At 39.1% G+C, this 16,562-nt stretch overlaps 1 protein-coding gene across 3 annotated transcripts in view; it reads left to right on the top strand.

Moving 5' to 3' along the window:
- The window catches only part of Lnx2 (ligand of numb-protein X 2), an 87,585-nt gene extending 71,530 nt beyond the window's left edge, over positions 1–16,055 (top strand). For all 3 annotated transcript variants that reach the window (XM_029559658.1, XM_008825070.3, XM_029559659.1), the window contains 4 exons: positions 5,619–5,796; positions 7,748–7,979; positions 11,694–11,852; positions 13,884–16,055. In XM_029559658.1, the coding sequence (XP_029415518.1) occupies positions 5,619–5,796; positions 7,748–7,979; positions 11,694–11,852; positions 13,884–14,019 (705 nt within the window). In that variant the 3' untranslated portion in view covers positions 14,020–16,055. The remainder of the gene's footprint in view (positions 1–5,618; positions 5,797–7,747; positions 7,980–11,693; positions 11,853–13,883) is intronic.
- The last annotated feature ends 507 nt before the right edge of the window (positions 16,056–16,562 follow it).

Here is a 16,562-nt window from a genome sequence, read left to right on the forward strand (position 1 = left end):
TGGATGCAGATCTTCTTTAAATGTCTGATAGAATTCTGCTGTAAATCCATCTGGTCCTGGGCTTTTTTTAGTTGGGAGGTTTTGTGTTACTGTTTCAATTTCCTTATGTGTTATGGGTCTGTTTAAGCTGTTAGTCTCATCTTGGTTTAGTTTTGGTTGTTCCCATGGTTTTAGGTACCACCCGTTTCTTTCAGGTTTTCAAATTTAGTAGCATATAAGTTTTTAAAGTAGTCCCTTGTAATGTTCTGGATCTTTTTGGTATCTGTTGTGGTGTTTCACCCTTCATTGTTCCCATGGTTTTAGGTACCACCCGTTTCTTTCAGGTTTTCAAATTTAGTAGCATATAAGTTTTTAAAGTAGTCCCTTGTAATGTTCTGGATCTTTTTGGTATCTGTTGTGGTGTTTCACCCTTCATCTCTGATTTTGTTGATTTGGAGGTGCTCTTTCTTTCTTTTGGATAACTGGGCTAGTGGTCTACCAGTCTTGTTTATCTTCTCAAATAGCCAGCTCTTGGATTCATTGATTCTTTGTATTGTTTTCTTTGTTTCTGTTTCATTAATTTCTGCTCTGGTTTTTGTTATTTCTTCTTGTCTCCTGGGTTTGGGTTTCATTTGTTGTTGCTTTTCAAGTGTCTTGAGTTGCAATGTTAATTCATTTATTTGTGTTCTTTCCGATTTTTGTTTTTCTGTAGGCACTTAGAGGTATAAACTCCCCTCTAAGGACTGCTTTCAATGTGTCCCATAGGTTGTGTTGTGTTGTATTGTCCTTTTCATTTAGTTTCAGGAATACTTTTATTTCTTAATTTCTCCTTTGACCCATTCATCATTCAGGAGTGTGTTTTTTAACCTCCCTGTGTTCATGTGGTTACTGTGGTTTCTTCTGGTGTTGATTTTAAGCTTTATTGCATTGTGATCTGATAGACTGCATGGAATTATTTCAGTCTTTTTATATTTTTTGAGGTTTGTTTTGTGCCCCAGCACGTGGTCGATTTTGGAGGCGGTTCCACTGGGGTGTTGAATAGAAAGTATATTCTTTGGTGCTTGGGTGGAATATTTGGTATATGTCTGTTAGGTCCATTTGGTATATGGTATTAATTCAGATGTCTCTCTGTTAATTCTCTGTCCTGTTGACCTATCTAATTGTGACAGTGGGGTGTTGAAGTCCCCCTACTATTAATGAGTTGGGATTAATCTGGGTCTTAGTTTAGTTTTAGTTTATTGTTCCTTTGATCAGAATGAAGTGGCCATCTTTGTCTCCTCTGATCAGTTTTAGTTTAAAGTCTGTTTTATCAGATATTAAAATTGTAATGCCTGCTTTTTTCTTAGTACCATTTGCTTGGTATTTTTTTTTTTTTCCATCCTTTCACCTTAGGGTAGTGCCTGTCCTTGAAAGTGAGATGAGTTTCTTGCAGACAACAAAAAGCTGGGTTTTGTTTCTTAATCCATTCAACTAGTCTGTATCTTTTGACTAGGGAGTTCAGTCCATTGATATTTAAAGTTATTAATGAAAGATGTGTATTGAATCCTGTTATTTTTATTTCTGTTCACATTCTTGATATATCTGTGCAGTTCCTCCACAGTTATACCTTCATTGAATTTCTTTCTACCACCCCTTGTATATAGTCGTCCTTTCTTCAGCTCTTTGTATGGCTTCAAGAACTCTTTGAAGGGCTGGTTTTGTGGACATGAATTCTTTCAGCCTTTTTATGTCATGGAAGATTTTTCTTTCCCCTTCAACTGTGATAGACATTTTGGCTGGGTATAGTAATCTGGGTTAGCATTTGTGGTCAGTTAGAACTGAGAATACTTTTGTCCAGGCTCTTCTGGCTTTCATAGTTTTCCCTGAAAAGTCAGCTGTAATCCTGATGGGTTTTCCTTTATATGTGACTTGTTTTTCTTTTGCAGCTTTCAGTATTGTCTTTTTGTTCTGAATGTTTAGTGTTTTTACTATGATGTGCCATGGGGAGTTTCTTTTCTGGTCCTGTCTATTTGGTGTTCCATATGCTTCTTGTATTTGTATGGGCATGTCTTTTTTTAGTTTGGGGAAATTTTCTTCTACATCCTGTTGAAGATCTGTTCCATACCATTATCTTCAGATTCTTCTCCTTCCTGTATGCCTGTGATTCATAAGTTTGGCTTTGTTATGGTGTCACACAATTCTTGGATATTCCATCCTTGTGTTTTCTTAAATTTTTCATAATCTTTGCTTGAGTGGTCTAATTCATCCACTTTATCTTCCAGTCTTGATATTCTGTTTTCCATTTCATTCATCCTATTGGTGAGGCTTTCTCCTGTCATTTCTAATTGGCTTCCTGAGTTTTTTCTTCCTTCTTCATTTCAGCCTTAGTATTCTTCAATATTTCTATTTTCTGAATTTGTTCAGAAGCTTATCCCTATCTTCCTTTAGTTCTTTTGATTTCTTTATGTGTTCTTTAAATTCACTGAATTATTTTATCATGTTTATAATTGTTCTTTTGAGTTCCATGTCCTGTGTTATCTCTAGGGAGTTCTCGTTGTACTCCTCTACAGGACTGTTGGTACTTGGTGGGGATATGTTATTTTGGTTTCTCATGTTATTATCTTTTCTCTGAGACTTTGACGTGTGGATTTCTTTCATAGTTCCTGTTTTTTGTGTGAAACTCAAGCCTTCCTTTGTTGAGTTTAGATCTGCCTGCCTTTTGTAAACTTTGTGGTTTACTTGTTGGGCATAAAAAGCTGGTTGGTCTAGGCTTCAGGTTCTCTCTTTTGATTTTATATTGGAGTGGCCTAATTGCTTTTGTCTTCAGGAGTTCCCACAGAGTCCCAAGTGAGCTGAGGCTCAGATGCTTTCAGGCTTTCTCCTAAGGTCTGGGTCCTTCCAGGAAATATGCTGCCCTCAGAAATCTGGGGGCTGGGCTGGCCTGGAAGTAGGGCCCAGGAAAGATTCTGGTCCTAGGAAGCTGGTGGCTGTGCCACCCAGGGAAGAAAAGGGAGGTGAGGGCAGGACCAGGCCCAGAGGGCTCTTGGGGACCAGGAAAGGTGCTGACACCAGGCCGCCCAGAGGCTGTGCAGCCCAGGGAAGTAAAGGGAGGTGAGGACAGGACCAGGCCTAGAGGGTTCCTGGGGACTGCAGGGAGGACCTGGGTTCGTCTGGGTACAAAGGATCAGGAAGCAGTGGTGGCTCTGGGCCGAGAGGTTAGCCCAGGTGTCTGGGGTGCCAAGATAAGAAATGGGACTGTACCCAGGCTAGGAGAGACATGGTGGGGGAGCTGGGAGGGTGAAAGAGGCTGGGGGAGTCAAGGCACAGTGGGCATGCTGGACTTACCTAGGGAAGGTGCTGGCACCAGGAAGGTGAAGGCTGTGCAGCCCAGGAAGCCAAGGGTAAGTTTTTTATATGCCAGTCATACCTCGGTATGACATTTTTTTTTTAAGACTAAATCCAGGCTGTCATTCCATTAGACAGGTGAGCCTCGGTATCTGGGGTATTAAATGTGAGTGTGACCTCACTGTTCCAAGTCAACCACTAGTTTCTTGGCAGAGAGGCTTCCTCTGTCAAGTGATTGACAAGAAGTAATCCTCTAGAAAAATCTTACGTGTTTGGTGCTCCTTGTAAGTGGAATTTTTCTTAGATTGCCTGTTTAAATGTAAGCATTGGTTTTGTAGTTATAGAAGCATCAAGTCTGTGTTTATTAGTTGGGTATCTTGTCTATAGTAACAGAATTAGATATATAAATATTAAACCTAGGAATCAATAATCTTGATAGGCACATGGTTAGCATGTGTTTTTGTGGTCTTTAAAATCCCCTATTTACTGCTTCCTCAGGATCAGCAGTCACTGGTTTTATAATCTCTTCCAGGATCCTTGTCTTTGCTGAGAATTTGCACTTGTATTCCAAAACTCAAGGATAGTACTTAAGCATTCTTAATACTGTTTACTTCACTTGGCCACTTTCTTGGAACTCAGTGTCCGGCAGGCAGACAAGTGTTAAGCAGTGCGAGATGTATGTAATTGTATGTAAGTGCCATCTATGCGTCAGCTTCCAACGTCATTCTCCTTAAGTAAAGTGCCTAACTGAACAGTTTTTCTTTTGACCTTGTAGGTGCTATAGGAAGCTCCTTATGGGGCCAGAGTAGCTTTTAAATTTAAGTAACTGGATAGAATAATTCCTTTTGGAATTTGTCATTGATACTGTAAGAATCCGTAACTGAATGATAATATTTGGGTCCATCCAGTTTAGCTTAATTACTTAAGCTAATTTTCCAAGCTTAAGTACTGATTTACAGTTTAGTTAATGCTTAATTCTCACCCTACTGCTGCTGCTTCTCTTCAATTTTTACATGGCAATTTTAAGTGGTAGTCTCAGGTTTATTCTCATTCTAGGTGCTCTTCACCTATTCTAGGTCCTGTAATCTAGTTGGTTAGAACAGCCACTAGCTGGTAATATGTTAATTTAGAAGTTTACTGCTAACAGACTGCATTGTTAACATCAAATCTCAATTAAGAAAAATCAAGATGTCTCAGGGAAAATAACACACACTTTCATCAAAACAGCCTGTTCAGGTGATATATACTTACAATGGGAAGTTCAGTACAGTATAGTATTTCCAGTAGTTGCTTGAATTAGCATATAGTGTTGAATCTTTAAAATGTTCCTTGGTTGTAACCTTTCAAGTTTGGTTTGGATCCTGAGCACAAGCTGCATATGCTTCAGCCACATGAAGAAAATAAGGGATTCCAGCTTGTATTCCATACCTTCAAGTTGAACATTGCCTTAAGATATTAACAAGTTTGTAGAGTCAGAACATTTTCTAGAAATACTGTGCTACTGCTAAATACAATGCCCTTGATAAAATTTCAAGTGGACTTGAATTACAGGCCCAGAGGAGGAAAAATAGGTTTGGAGTTCCAGGCTTTCTTTACAGATTTGGTAACTACTGTTATTAACAGTTAAGAAAATACACATTTTGGGGCTGGGAGATGGCTTAGCAGTTAAGAACACGGGCTGTTCTTGCAGAAGATCTTGGTTTGAGTCCGAGCACCCACATGGCACCTAACAACTGTCCATAACCCCAGTCCCAGGGGATCTGACAGTCTCTTCTGTCCTCCGTGGGCATTGCACGGCACGGGTGCAATTACTTACATGCAGGCAATACACACATACACATAAAAATAATAAATTTTTTTTTTATTTTTTTGGTCTTTTTGAAGCAGGGTCTCCCTGTAGCCCCAGCTGTCCTGGAACTCACCATGTAGACCAGGCTGCCCTTGAACTCACAGAGATCCGCCTGCCTCTGCCTCCCAAGTGCTGGGACTACAGGCGTGCGCCACCACATCCGGCTATAAAAATATTTTAAAAAAAAAAAAATACACATTTTTTAATCCCAGTACTCAGGAGGCAGAGGCAGGCGGGTCTCTGAGTTTGAAGCCAGCTAGGTCTACACAGCTAGGGCTACAGGGAGACCCTGTCTGGAAAGAAGAGTGGGGTGGGTGGGGGGCAATTATGTATTACTTCCAGTCCTCAGGAAGGAATAAAAAAATCACTTTATAAATGCCACGTGAGTTACCACCTTTGTTTAGACTGTGTTTACCTCAGCTGAATATTATTCATTACCAAAGGCTTTTTTCCTTTCACTCTTTAGGATCTTACTCAGTGTGTTACCTGCCAAGAAAAGCATATTACTGTAAAGAAGGAACCACATGAGTCCCTTGGAATGACAGTTGCTGGGGGCAGAGGGAGTAAGAGTGGTGAATTGCCCATCTTTGTGACCAGTGTGCCACCTCATGGCTGCCTTGCACGAGATGGCAGAATCAAGAGAGGTAAGATAGGGTCTTCGACAGTTCTACCACATCTTATCTCTGAATTAAAGTCACATCTTTAAAATAAAGAAGAGTTATTAAATTTCATATTAAACATGACTTTAAAACCCTTTAAGATGTCCCAGTATAGAAAACATGTTTTTCTGTAAGGTTAGGAAAATACTGAATATAAAGGAAAATTGACCTTAATGATAGTTCCAGAAATTGCAGTTACTCAGACAGCTTGCTTATTTTTATCTTGGAAAAGATCATCTAAGAGACTTATACATCCAGCATTATGTCAGATAATGCTAAAGGGCCATCTCACCAAAATACAATGTTGAGTATAATAAATTGTCTGGGGCCCATGAGATGGCTGAGCAGGTAAAAGCTCTTGCTGGCCAAACCTGATGACCATTTTTTTTAAGTTTATAGAAGGGCACTCAAGAAGAAGTAGGGCAGAAGACAAAAACTTAATTTTAGAGATAAACTTTACTATTTTACATTCACTATTTTTTAGAGATAAACTTAAGTTTTTCATTCCCTCTCAGTTCTTTTAATTTCCATAAGGGGTGAGTGTAATTAAACACCATGATAAAAAATAGTCTCCATTGACTTAGTTTGTTCATGTGGAAAGAACTGAAATGAAAAGCTATTTTTTTCCAACAATGAAGTTAGGCCCTTATACCTCAAAAAAATTAAATCATAATGAATCTTAAGACCTAAATGTAAAAGCAGAAATGCTGAAAAGAAAGCACAGGTGTGCTCATGACCTGTAGTTACACAGTAATATCTTAGATGACTCACAGAATGGGAGAAAAATATTTACAAATCGTGTGTGTGCATGTGTATAAAGAAATTACAAAGAACTCTTCCAACTCCATAAAAACCATAAATAACCTAATTTAAAGACAAACTGAATAGACATTTCTCCAAAGAAAATGATCACATGGAAAACTGCTCAACACGACTTGTTAGCAGAGAAATGGAAATCAAAGCCATCAGACTCGCACAGTCCTTCCAGGGTGACTATAACAGAAAAGATCGACACTAACAAATGTTGACAGGGCTGTAAACTTGAGGCCCTTGTATGTTTCTGGTAGGAATATAAAATAGTTTAACTGTTTTTAGAAAACAGTTCAATATTTTATGACAGTTAAGCCATATGACCCTGCAGTTCTTACACAGAAATGAACTTATGTTCACATAAAAGCCTGGACCACCACTGTTCCCAGAAGCCCAAGAGAGGAAACAACCCCGAGTGCTCCAGCTGATTGAGTAGATTGAAACAATGTGGCCTATCCATAGAATGAAATATTATTGGCCCAAAGACAGAATAAAGTACTGGTATAATCTTACGGGGATGGTCCTTCAAGACAATATGATAGGTGAAGAGGCAAGTCCATAGAGGCAGAAAGTAGATTTGCAGTCACTTAGGGTTGGGGGAAAGGGAGTGGCTGCTAATGGGGCAGAGTTTGAGGAGTGGTAGAAATGTTCTCAAAATCATAGTGGTTGTCAAACAACCCTCTCAATATAGTAAATCCTACAAAACTGGATGTTTTAAATAGATGAATGGTACATAAATTAAAGCTCAATAAGGCTTCTGTTTTTTTATATTACTTATCCAGTTGTGGAATTTGGTGAAATGTTAGTGCCTTCTTATCATTTTATTGTGTTTTCCATGAGAATCTGTTGCTTTGATAGTTTGAAAAATAAGTAATAAATTGGTAAAGGAAAATCCTTTAGCCATTGTAGCACAAATGTCTACTTCCAAAAATTTCCAACCTTTCTTAACCTTTATCCGTTAATAATCCTCATTACTCTTTCATTACATAGTTTTCCCCCCAGCAAGGGAAGATGTTCAAATCTTGTTTCATTTCATTGTGTGACCTGAGGATAACTTCTGGTGTGCCATCTAGGGAAGGAGACACTTGATACTCAGGCCACTCTTCTGGTTTCTCCAATGGCACAGGTGATGTGTTGCTGAATATCAATGGTATTGATCTGACCAATCTAAGTCACAGTGAGGCTGTGGCCATGCTGAAGGCCAGTGCTGCCTCCCCAGCCGTTGCCCTCAAAGCACTGGAAGTCCAGATTGTGGAAGAGGCAGTGCAGCCCTCGGAGGAGCAGCCAGGTGCTTTCAGTGAGAATGAGTATGATGCCAGCTGGTCACCATCCTGGGTCATGTGGCTTGGGCTGCCAAGGTATGAAGACTTCTTTATTGTCTTATAGGATAGTCATATTTTTAACCTTTATCAGTGTGTAGCACAGTTAACCTATCCAGTGGTGTAGAAGGGGCTTTAATTAGATAAAAGTGTATCAAATTATAAAAGGAAGTGATAAATTTTAGGGAGATTTAATAATAACAATTAACTAAGCTGAAATGATTTGTATCTGTTTATAAAAAAGCAGAAACCAGAGGCTGGGCATGGTGGCACACGCCTTTAATCCTAGCACTTGGGAGGCAGAGGCAGGCAGATCTCTGTGAGTTTGAGGCCAGCCTGATCTACATAGTGAGTTCCAGGCCAGCTGGGGCTACAGGGAGACCCTGTCTCAAAAAAAAAAAAAAAAATACTGCCACATAAAGAAAAGCAGCAGAATGTCATAGGTACTGGATTTCATTTCATTTGTTGGTAACCTAATTGCCGACTTGCTTCCATGGGGTAAAAAAAAAAAAATGCAAGGCCTAGAACTCATATCCCATAGGGACTGGATGGAGAGAGCTTTATGACTACAAAGATAACTATGTTAAGTATGTTTATTCAGTGCATCAAACTTTCTATTTTTGTTATTGAAAGGTAAACATAGATTTAAATGGTTATTGTAAACTGCTCTAGAGCTACTGTCTAAACTAGGGAACCGCATAGATCTCGTTCAGCTGATACCTGGGTGATCAGCATCATCCTAGAATGAATGGCAGAAGAGGATGAAAACGGGTTGCCTAGGCTATGCAGGCTTAGTGATCTGAGTGGAGCATCTGCCCCTCTGATGATGAAGCAGGTAGACCAGCAGCCTCCTGGAGAAATCCCTGGACCCTTGTATTTCTTTAATTGTCCTTGTCTATTATGCCAGTCTACTTTTGGGGCCCAAACACTTCTCACTTTTGTTCCTAGCATTTTATGATATACCAAGCATAGCAAGAAAGGATGGATGATGGATGGATGGATAGATGGATGGATGGATGGATGGATGGATGGATGGATGGGATTGGTATGTGGAGGCTGACACTGGGTGTCTTCCTTGGTCACTCTCCACCTTATTTTTTGAGACAGGCTAGCTAGGTTCATTGTCCCAGTGAGCTCCAGGGAATCTGCCTATACCCCAACCCCTCATCATCTTCCCTCTGTGGTTACAGATGTACACTATGCTGTGCCCACCTTTTTTTTGTTTTTTTAATTTAACATGGATTCTAGGATTCCAAAATCACATCCTCAAGCTTACTCTGTAAACAGTTTACCAACTAAGCCAACTCCGTAGCCCAAGAATGGTTTTAGATGAGAAATAGGCAGTATAGTAAAACATATTTGAGCCCACTATATATAAAGAATACCTGTCAATAAAAGGCCACTGTTATATGGGTTGTAGAGCCCAATGTCCCACTGTGTAGCACAGGTGGCCCTTGTAAACAGGCCTCATGTTGAGTAGGGCAGCAGCTCTGTTCCCTTAGAATGGGAGAGTTTTTCCCTGCATTTTTTTGCTGAGGGTACCAGAGAGTTGCCTGCTCATTATAAAAGATACAGAATAATTAAAATAATTGCACTATTCTTAACAGTCTAAGCCAATGGGCTGGAGAGATGGCTCAGCAGTTAAGAGCACTGACTGCTCTTACAGAGGACCTGGGTTAGATCCCCAGCATCCACAACAGCTAACAACCGTCCTAACTACAGTTCCAGGAGATCTGTACCATCTTCTGACCTTGGGCATTTCACAATACAGGTACACTTACATTCAGGCAATGCACTGATACATATAAACCAAAAATAATATTTTGAAAAAAAGAGGGCTGGAGAGATGGCCCAGCAATTAAAAACATTGGTTGTTCTTGCAGAAGACCCAGGTTCAACATAGGTGCACTTACCTACATGCAGGCAATACACGCAAACACATAAAATAAAAATAATAAACTTTAAAAAAAAATTTTTTTTAAAGAAGAATCATCAAGCCAGGGCACGAGACTTTGCTCCATTCCAGAAGCCTCTCTTAAAGTTCTTTCTTATCTGTAAGCTAAGAGCTAGATTAGAAATTCTAATATTATATATTGCTTTACAGTCACCTTTATTAATCATTTTCAGACTGGGCAAGGTGGTACATGTCTTTAATCCCAGCACTCGGGAGGCAGAGGCAGCCAAATTTCTGTGAGTTCAAGGCCAGCCTGGTCTACATAACAAGTTCTAGGTCAGTCTAGGCTACATAGTCAGACCGTGTCTCCAAAAAAAGAGAAAAATCATTTTTAGTAGACTAGAAAACAGCTTTACCTTTGGTGTTTAGACAGATATTAGTTATTTGTCTCATTGCTGTAACAAAAGCTACTTAAGAAGCTTTGGCTTCTTAAGGATGCAGTTCATCATGACAGAGAAGATAGCTCTGAGCTATAGAGGCAGGAGCATGAGACAGCAGGTCATAGTGCCTCCTCAGGAAAGAAAGCAATGAATGCTGGTGCTCGAAGACTTTCTCCTTTGTCTCTTTTTATTCAGTGTGGGACCCAAGCCCAGGGGATGCCATCCACATTCAGGGTAGGTCTTCGCTTATCAGTTAAACCTCTCCAGAAAGACTTTCACAGACATACCAAATGTGTCTCCTGGGTGATTCCAAATCCAGTCAAGTTGACAGTGAAGATTATACATCTGGTTTCAATTAATAAGGACTATTTATTATAAAAGGATTTTGTTTTTCCTCTGTCATTTACTTTTCAGGTTTTACTCACTGCCTATTCCCAAATTCATAGAGCTATGGATGTATAAGTAGATTTTGTTTTTCCCCTGCCTACCTGGTCAGCATCCTCTAAAATGTCAATGAATAGCACTTTAACTGTCATATCTCATTGTTCATGAAAAACAAAATCTTTTCAGGTTAGTGTTTTCAGATTGAAAACAATCTGGCCATTAAAGTATCCCATAAAATGAAATCATTCTAAGTGAGGAGGAAAGAGTGGCAAGTAGCTAGCTCTATCTTTAAATTAAGTAACACCTTGTGGCCAGCTGGCTTCCAAAAAGGAAGCTGCCATCCCCTCTTCTTTTTTTTCCTCCCCTTTCTCCCCCCTTGCCTCCACCCCCTCTTCCTCTTCCTCCTCCCCCCACCCTCCTTTCAGGGTCCTGGCGGTCACACCCAGGACCTCCTGCATGATCACATGAGCTACACTGCACAGCCCTCTACCTCCTCTGGGGAAGCCATGCTACTGATGGTTTTCTTTCATGGAGTGCTGTGAGCTCCAGTATAGACCTCCTCCATACTACTTTGTAATCAGTGCTGTAGGTACAGTTAGTACTCCGATTGAGAGTGTTGTTGACAGTGCTGTAAGCATTATCAGTACATAATCTTGTACAGATTTCTGAAGTGTAGTCAGTAGCCAGGTTTGTTTAAGCTTCCTACATGCATTTGAGCATGTGTGTTCACTTGGGGAAAGAAGACTAAGAAGTGCTGGAGAACTTGAGTCTGTCCAGCACTGATCTGTGGTAAAGACTGGGTTGTCAAAACAATGTAGACAGGACTGGGGGAGTAGGCACTTGCCTGGCACATGTGTGGCTCTGGGTTTGAGTGTAGCAACCCCAGAAAAATTAATATAGTCAAAAGGAAATAAAGTAACACTTTTCCTTTTTTTTTCCAAGGGTATATACTATGTTGTGGAGTTATCAAAAAAAAGGTGAACAGGCTATGAAGGCTCCATGTTAGTTTTTCCATATCTTTGTGTTTTTTCACAGTGCCCTTCATAGCTGCCATGACATAGTTTTACGAAGAAGCTACTTGGGGAGCTGGGGCTTTAGTATTGTTGGTGGGTATGAAGAGAACCACACCAATCAGCCTTTCTTCATTAAAACCATTGTCTTGGGAACTCCTGCTTACTATGATGGAAGATTGAAGTAAGTCCTGTTCTCATTAATGATATAGTTCATGTTTATTGTACTAGATATGACCTAACTCAGGGTTCAACCCCCAATCCTGCCTACTGTCTGTTTTTATAGTTTTAGTTTAACACAGCCATGCTCATTCCTTTGTATACTTACCATCTTTGGCTACACTATAGCTGTATTATCATGATAGAAACAACGTATGGGCCACAAAGCCTAAGATATTTACCATCTGACCCATCACAAAAACAAGACTGAACCTATTCCTTTTACCATTTTTGTTACTTATAACAAAACTATGTTAATCTAGTGACCAGAACTGAGCCAGAGTCATTTGACTGGGTACATTGTGGCTTGATTTCCATATACTCTGCTCAGGTACAGCCCTATCACTAGATAACTCCACTTTATTTTCCCCACAGGTCTCATGTCTACCTAACATTGTGTTCATATGAACTCTGTGAGGAAGGGGCTTTGTTGCATGATTTTTACACCCCTAGCAGCTGTAGCAGTGCCCCACATACAGTAAGGTCTCAATGAGTATTTATAATATTTACAACATGCCAAGCACAATGCTGAGGGCTATGTGTATATTATCTAATCTTCTAACAGCTTACTGTTCCTATTTGACCCATAAAATAACTAAGGCTTGAAAGGCTAAGTAACCTGCCTAGGATCAGACAGTTGACTGTGGTGGGCCTTATTCAAAGTTAGGCTCCAGAGCCCTGACCTCTATCCTGCTCCTACTGGGCAGAAGTCACTTGCTTAGCCAGTGGGCTGCCTCTTTCAAAAAGTTGAGGCCCTGAAAAGATAGAGGAGTCATGTTATAAAGTTACCATCAACAGAAAGGAGGTAGTTGATGTAAATTCTTAGTGTCTTGTTTTCGGCATTTTTGATGAAAGAACTAGTACTTTAAGAACAAATTTGAACATTCTAGATAGAATCTTTCACAAGGGACTGGAGAGATGCATACTGCTCTTTCAGAAGACCCACGTTACAGGTTCCCAGCACCCACATCATGCAGCTCACAGCCACTTATAACTCCAGTTTCAGGTGATCCAATGCCCTCTTCTAGTTTCCACAGGCACCCCATATGTGTGGGACAGACACACAAACACACAAAAATAAAAATCTTTTCAAAAATTCCTTTGCAAAGAGGAAGTGAAACCTAAACAATATGAACACTACAGATGGTCCTAAGTATACTACTGTAGCAAGTCTCCAGTGATAAAAATTTTTTTAATTATTTTAGGATATAAAAGTGAATTAATTGTTCTCTTAGCTAAGTTATCACCCAGGCTTAAGTTACTGTATTAATTTGTAAACCATCTTCCAAAAAAGAAATTGAAGTAGTTCAAAATAAAATAGCATATTCATTCATGTTGTAAAGACAAAAAAATTCTAAGAATAACCATGAAGATATGGTAAGGATAGGAAGGTCTTTGGGTTCATCATTCATTGGTGATCATTCTTCTTAGAAGACAATGTATATTGACAATTGAAAGAAGAGGAAATCTTCTTGAGCATATTATATGAACCCAGCACTTGGGAGGATAGGCAGGAGGATCACAAGTTCAAGGCCAGCCCAAGGCTATATAGCAGGATCCTGTCTCAAATAAATCAGAAGAGGAGGAGAAAGAATGGTTCTTACTGTCAATTTAATACAATCCTCAGATGTATGAGCTCTCAGAATGAATAGAGAAATAATAGTTTACAACAATACCATCCAAGAGTATTGTTCGGGTTTTGTTTGTTTGTTGACTGGTAAGTCTATCTTGCTTAAGCTAATTTGAAAGCTATTTTGCTGGTCCTTGAAATTACCTATCAGGTATGGGAAAGGTTGGCCCAGGGTTATGATGGGAAAGGAGAGCCAATGTAGTTTTAGAAGTTATTCCAGATGTTTAGCAAAAGGTTGATAATATACCTGAGTTCTTGATGGTTAACCAGTAAGCAAAATTGTGATTTTCATGCTAAACCATTGAGACAATGCTTGTGATGCCATTATAACACTCTCCTTTCATTTGTTTTGTTGCTGTTGTTCAGATGTGGAGATATGATCGTAGCCGTAAATGGCCTGTCAACTGTGGGCATGAGCCACTCTGCTCTGGTTCCCATGCTGAAAGAACAGAGGAACAAGGTTACTCTCACCGTCATTTGTTGGCCTGGCAGCCTCGTGTAGATTTTTCAAGCCTGTTTCCAGTTTCACTTCTTCCTTCAGAGACTATTGAAAGAAACTCCTTTGGTGTTACTGTTTCCACTTGTTGGGAGTTCCTGACACAGCTAGTAGACACAGGGCCAAAACCACTAAGATCACACTTTATGTTTCTTTAAATGGCTTCCTAACATTAGCTACATTTCCTTTAGCTTGGAAATAGTCTTCCACTAATGCTGACATTTATTTTCAGAATGCACTCTCAGTGGTCACAGTGTTAGCTGTAGTAATGGACGAAGCCTACCCAAACTGTGACCCAGCACGATTAAAGTGGTGGTTCTTTGTTTTCAGTAACTCAGTCATAAAATGAGTTATATTTCTAACACTGGTATCAGGACAGCCACTAACAGCAGCATTTACTGCCACTGCAGCAAACACTGCTGCAGATAGATCAGTTTTCGGTTTGGGTGGTGACCATTGCTCATTTTCATTGGTGCCAACATTTCAAAACTTTATATTGTTTATAAAGCAATTTTCTAGTTTGTTTCTACTTTAATCTTCAGTTCTTAGATGAAGACATAAATCTGACACCACTAAAGAGATTTCTTTTTAAATATGTGCTGTTATTAGAATAATAAAGAATAAAAAATGTTATTCAGGGATGAAGGAGCCTGGCAGATAATTATAGTCTAGAGCTGGAGCTGGTAAAGCTTGCATTTATTGGAACGGCCCAGAAGCACAAAAGATTAGTCTCCAAAGACATGCTTTGCTACATAGGAAAAGTTTAGAGATGTTTTTGCAAAAAATCATTTCTAGAGTTTATACTTATCTGCAAACTTGTCTGGAAATGTTTTTGTGATTTATGCAATTAAACTAGATGATAAAAACCATTATTGCTATTAAATACACACACGTCACAGCTAAACAGAAGGGAACCCTTTTTATTTTGTTTAGAAAGGAACCTTTCCTGAGTGCTTTAGAAACCCTTAGTTTTCCCTTTGTTTCTTCTGAATTTGTTTCAAGTAAGAGACCAAAAAGCTCTGACTTTTTTTTTAATCTGAAATAATAGGTTTTAGGTGTTAATATCTTTTAGCTGTTGGTCATTAATCTGTTTCATATTTTTGAAATGTTTTGAGCTGTTTGTCTTTGGTGCAGCCCCGTTGTCTGTTAGAGGGCATATAAGGAAGTGAATAAGAGAAAAATATCTTTACCTGATTCATATTTATACTTGAAAAAAGTTTCATTTAGCAACCTAGTTCAAAATCTGAGCTAATTTCCAAGTGACCTCTGTGATAAATGGTATTGATAATCAGAGAACATGTTTAATACTACCAGATGCTAGGAGGCATGGCCACTTGGCTTTCAAGTTTAGCTGTCCCAGCACTGGAGTTGTTATATCTATAACAGATCACTGATTATTCCAGTTAATTTTATAATGATTTTTTTTAAATAAATTTCTTTTTAATAAGATTGGCAACCATAGTTGCTACTGACTTAGCTACACTGATGGTCACCATGTAGCTGGGCTACGGTGGGATACCCCATACAGTATATTACTGTTATGTGGTGATTGGCCTTTGAAGCAACTTGATATTGAAGTGCTTTGATATTACAATTCCTCCTGCTCCCCAAACAGAATTTTGTAACCAACTTTTCTACTTTTTAAAGACTTTGTAATATGTCATTTCTTTGGGGAGTAGCCATCCATCCATCAGCAAATACCATAACTGCCACTTTGTTGTATATAAAAATACATCGAACCTGGTGGTCTGATGAATACTTTGAAAAAAAAGTTTTTTCAATATTATTTTTCTCATAAAAATTCTGAATTCGCTTAGCTATAGAGTTGTGAGAAAGAATTATAAGCTTTTTGTTGGGATGATATTTGATGATGGAAACTTATTCATAATTTACTATTGGATTTTTCTCATTTAAGCTCTTACAATTGAATATTTTGATTTGTTCTGTGCCTTCAGTTTAAATTATTTCAGGAATTTTCAGATGTATTTAAATAATGATGTCATAATCATTCAGGATGGAAATAAATGTCATCCTTTCCAGAATAGCAGCACTGTCTTTTGTTGAACGGCAGGTGAGAACTCAGCCTGAGAGCCTTATTTGTGTTCCCAGACCCACTGTCCTTCTCACCTACTGCACTTGAGCCCTCGGGATCACAGACCCACCATCTTGTTCTTGTTCCTGCAGAGAGAACACACACAGTGAGCCTGCAGTGGTGTGCACATTTAATGTCCACAGTACTGTTGGTCCTGCATTGCTAGTATGTGTGGCTGTTGAATCTGAAACGTGGCCAAATGCTGTGCTCTGAAATGACATAACTTGGATGTGTTGGGTTGTAATAGAATACACTGTTAAGATTACTTTCACCAGTTGCTTTTTTTTTTAATGTGATTACTAGAAAACTTTAAATCCTTAAGTAGCTCTTCCTCCTCACAGCATTTGCCGAATCAAGCAGTCCTCCAGCTTTGATCAATCCTGCATTAAATAATGAAATTATCAAAAAAAAATGAAAATAAATTGCCTCTTGCAAGGTCTCTGGGTCTGACCCTAAT

The sequence above is a fragment of the Nannospalax galili genome, unplaced genomic scaffold (genome assembly GCF_000622305.1).
Source record: "Nannospalax galili isolate Female #2095 unplaced genomic scaffold, S.galili_v1.0 scaffold768, whole genome shotgun sequence".
NCBI classification, from domain to species: Eukaryota; Metazoa; Chordata; class Mammalia; order Rodentia; family Spalacidae; genus Nannospalax; species Nannospalax galili.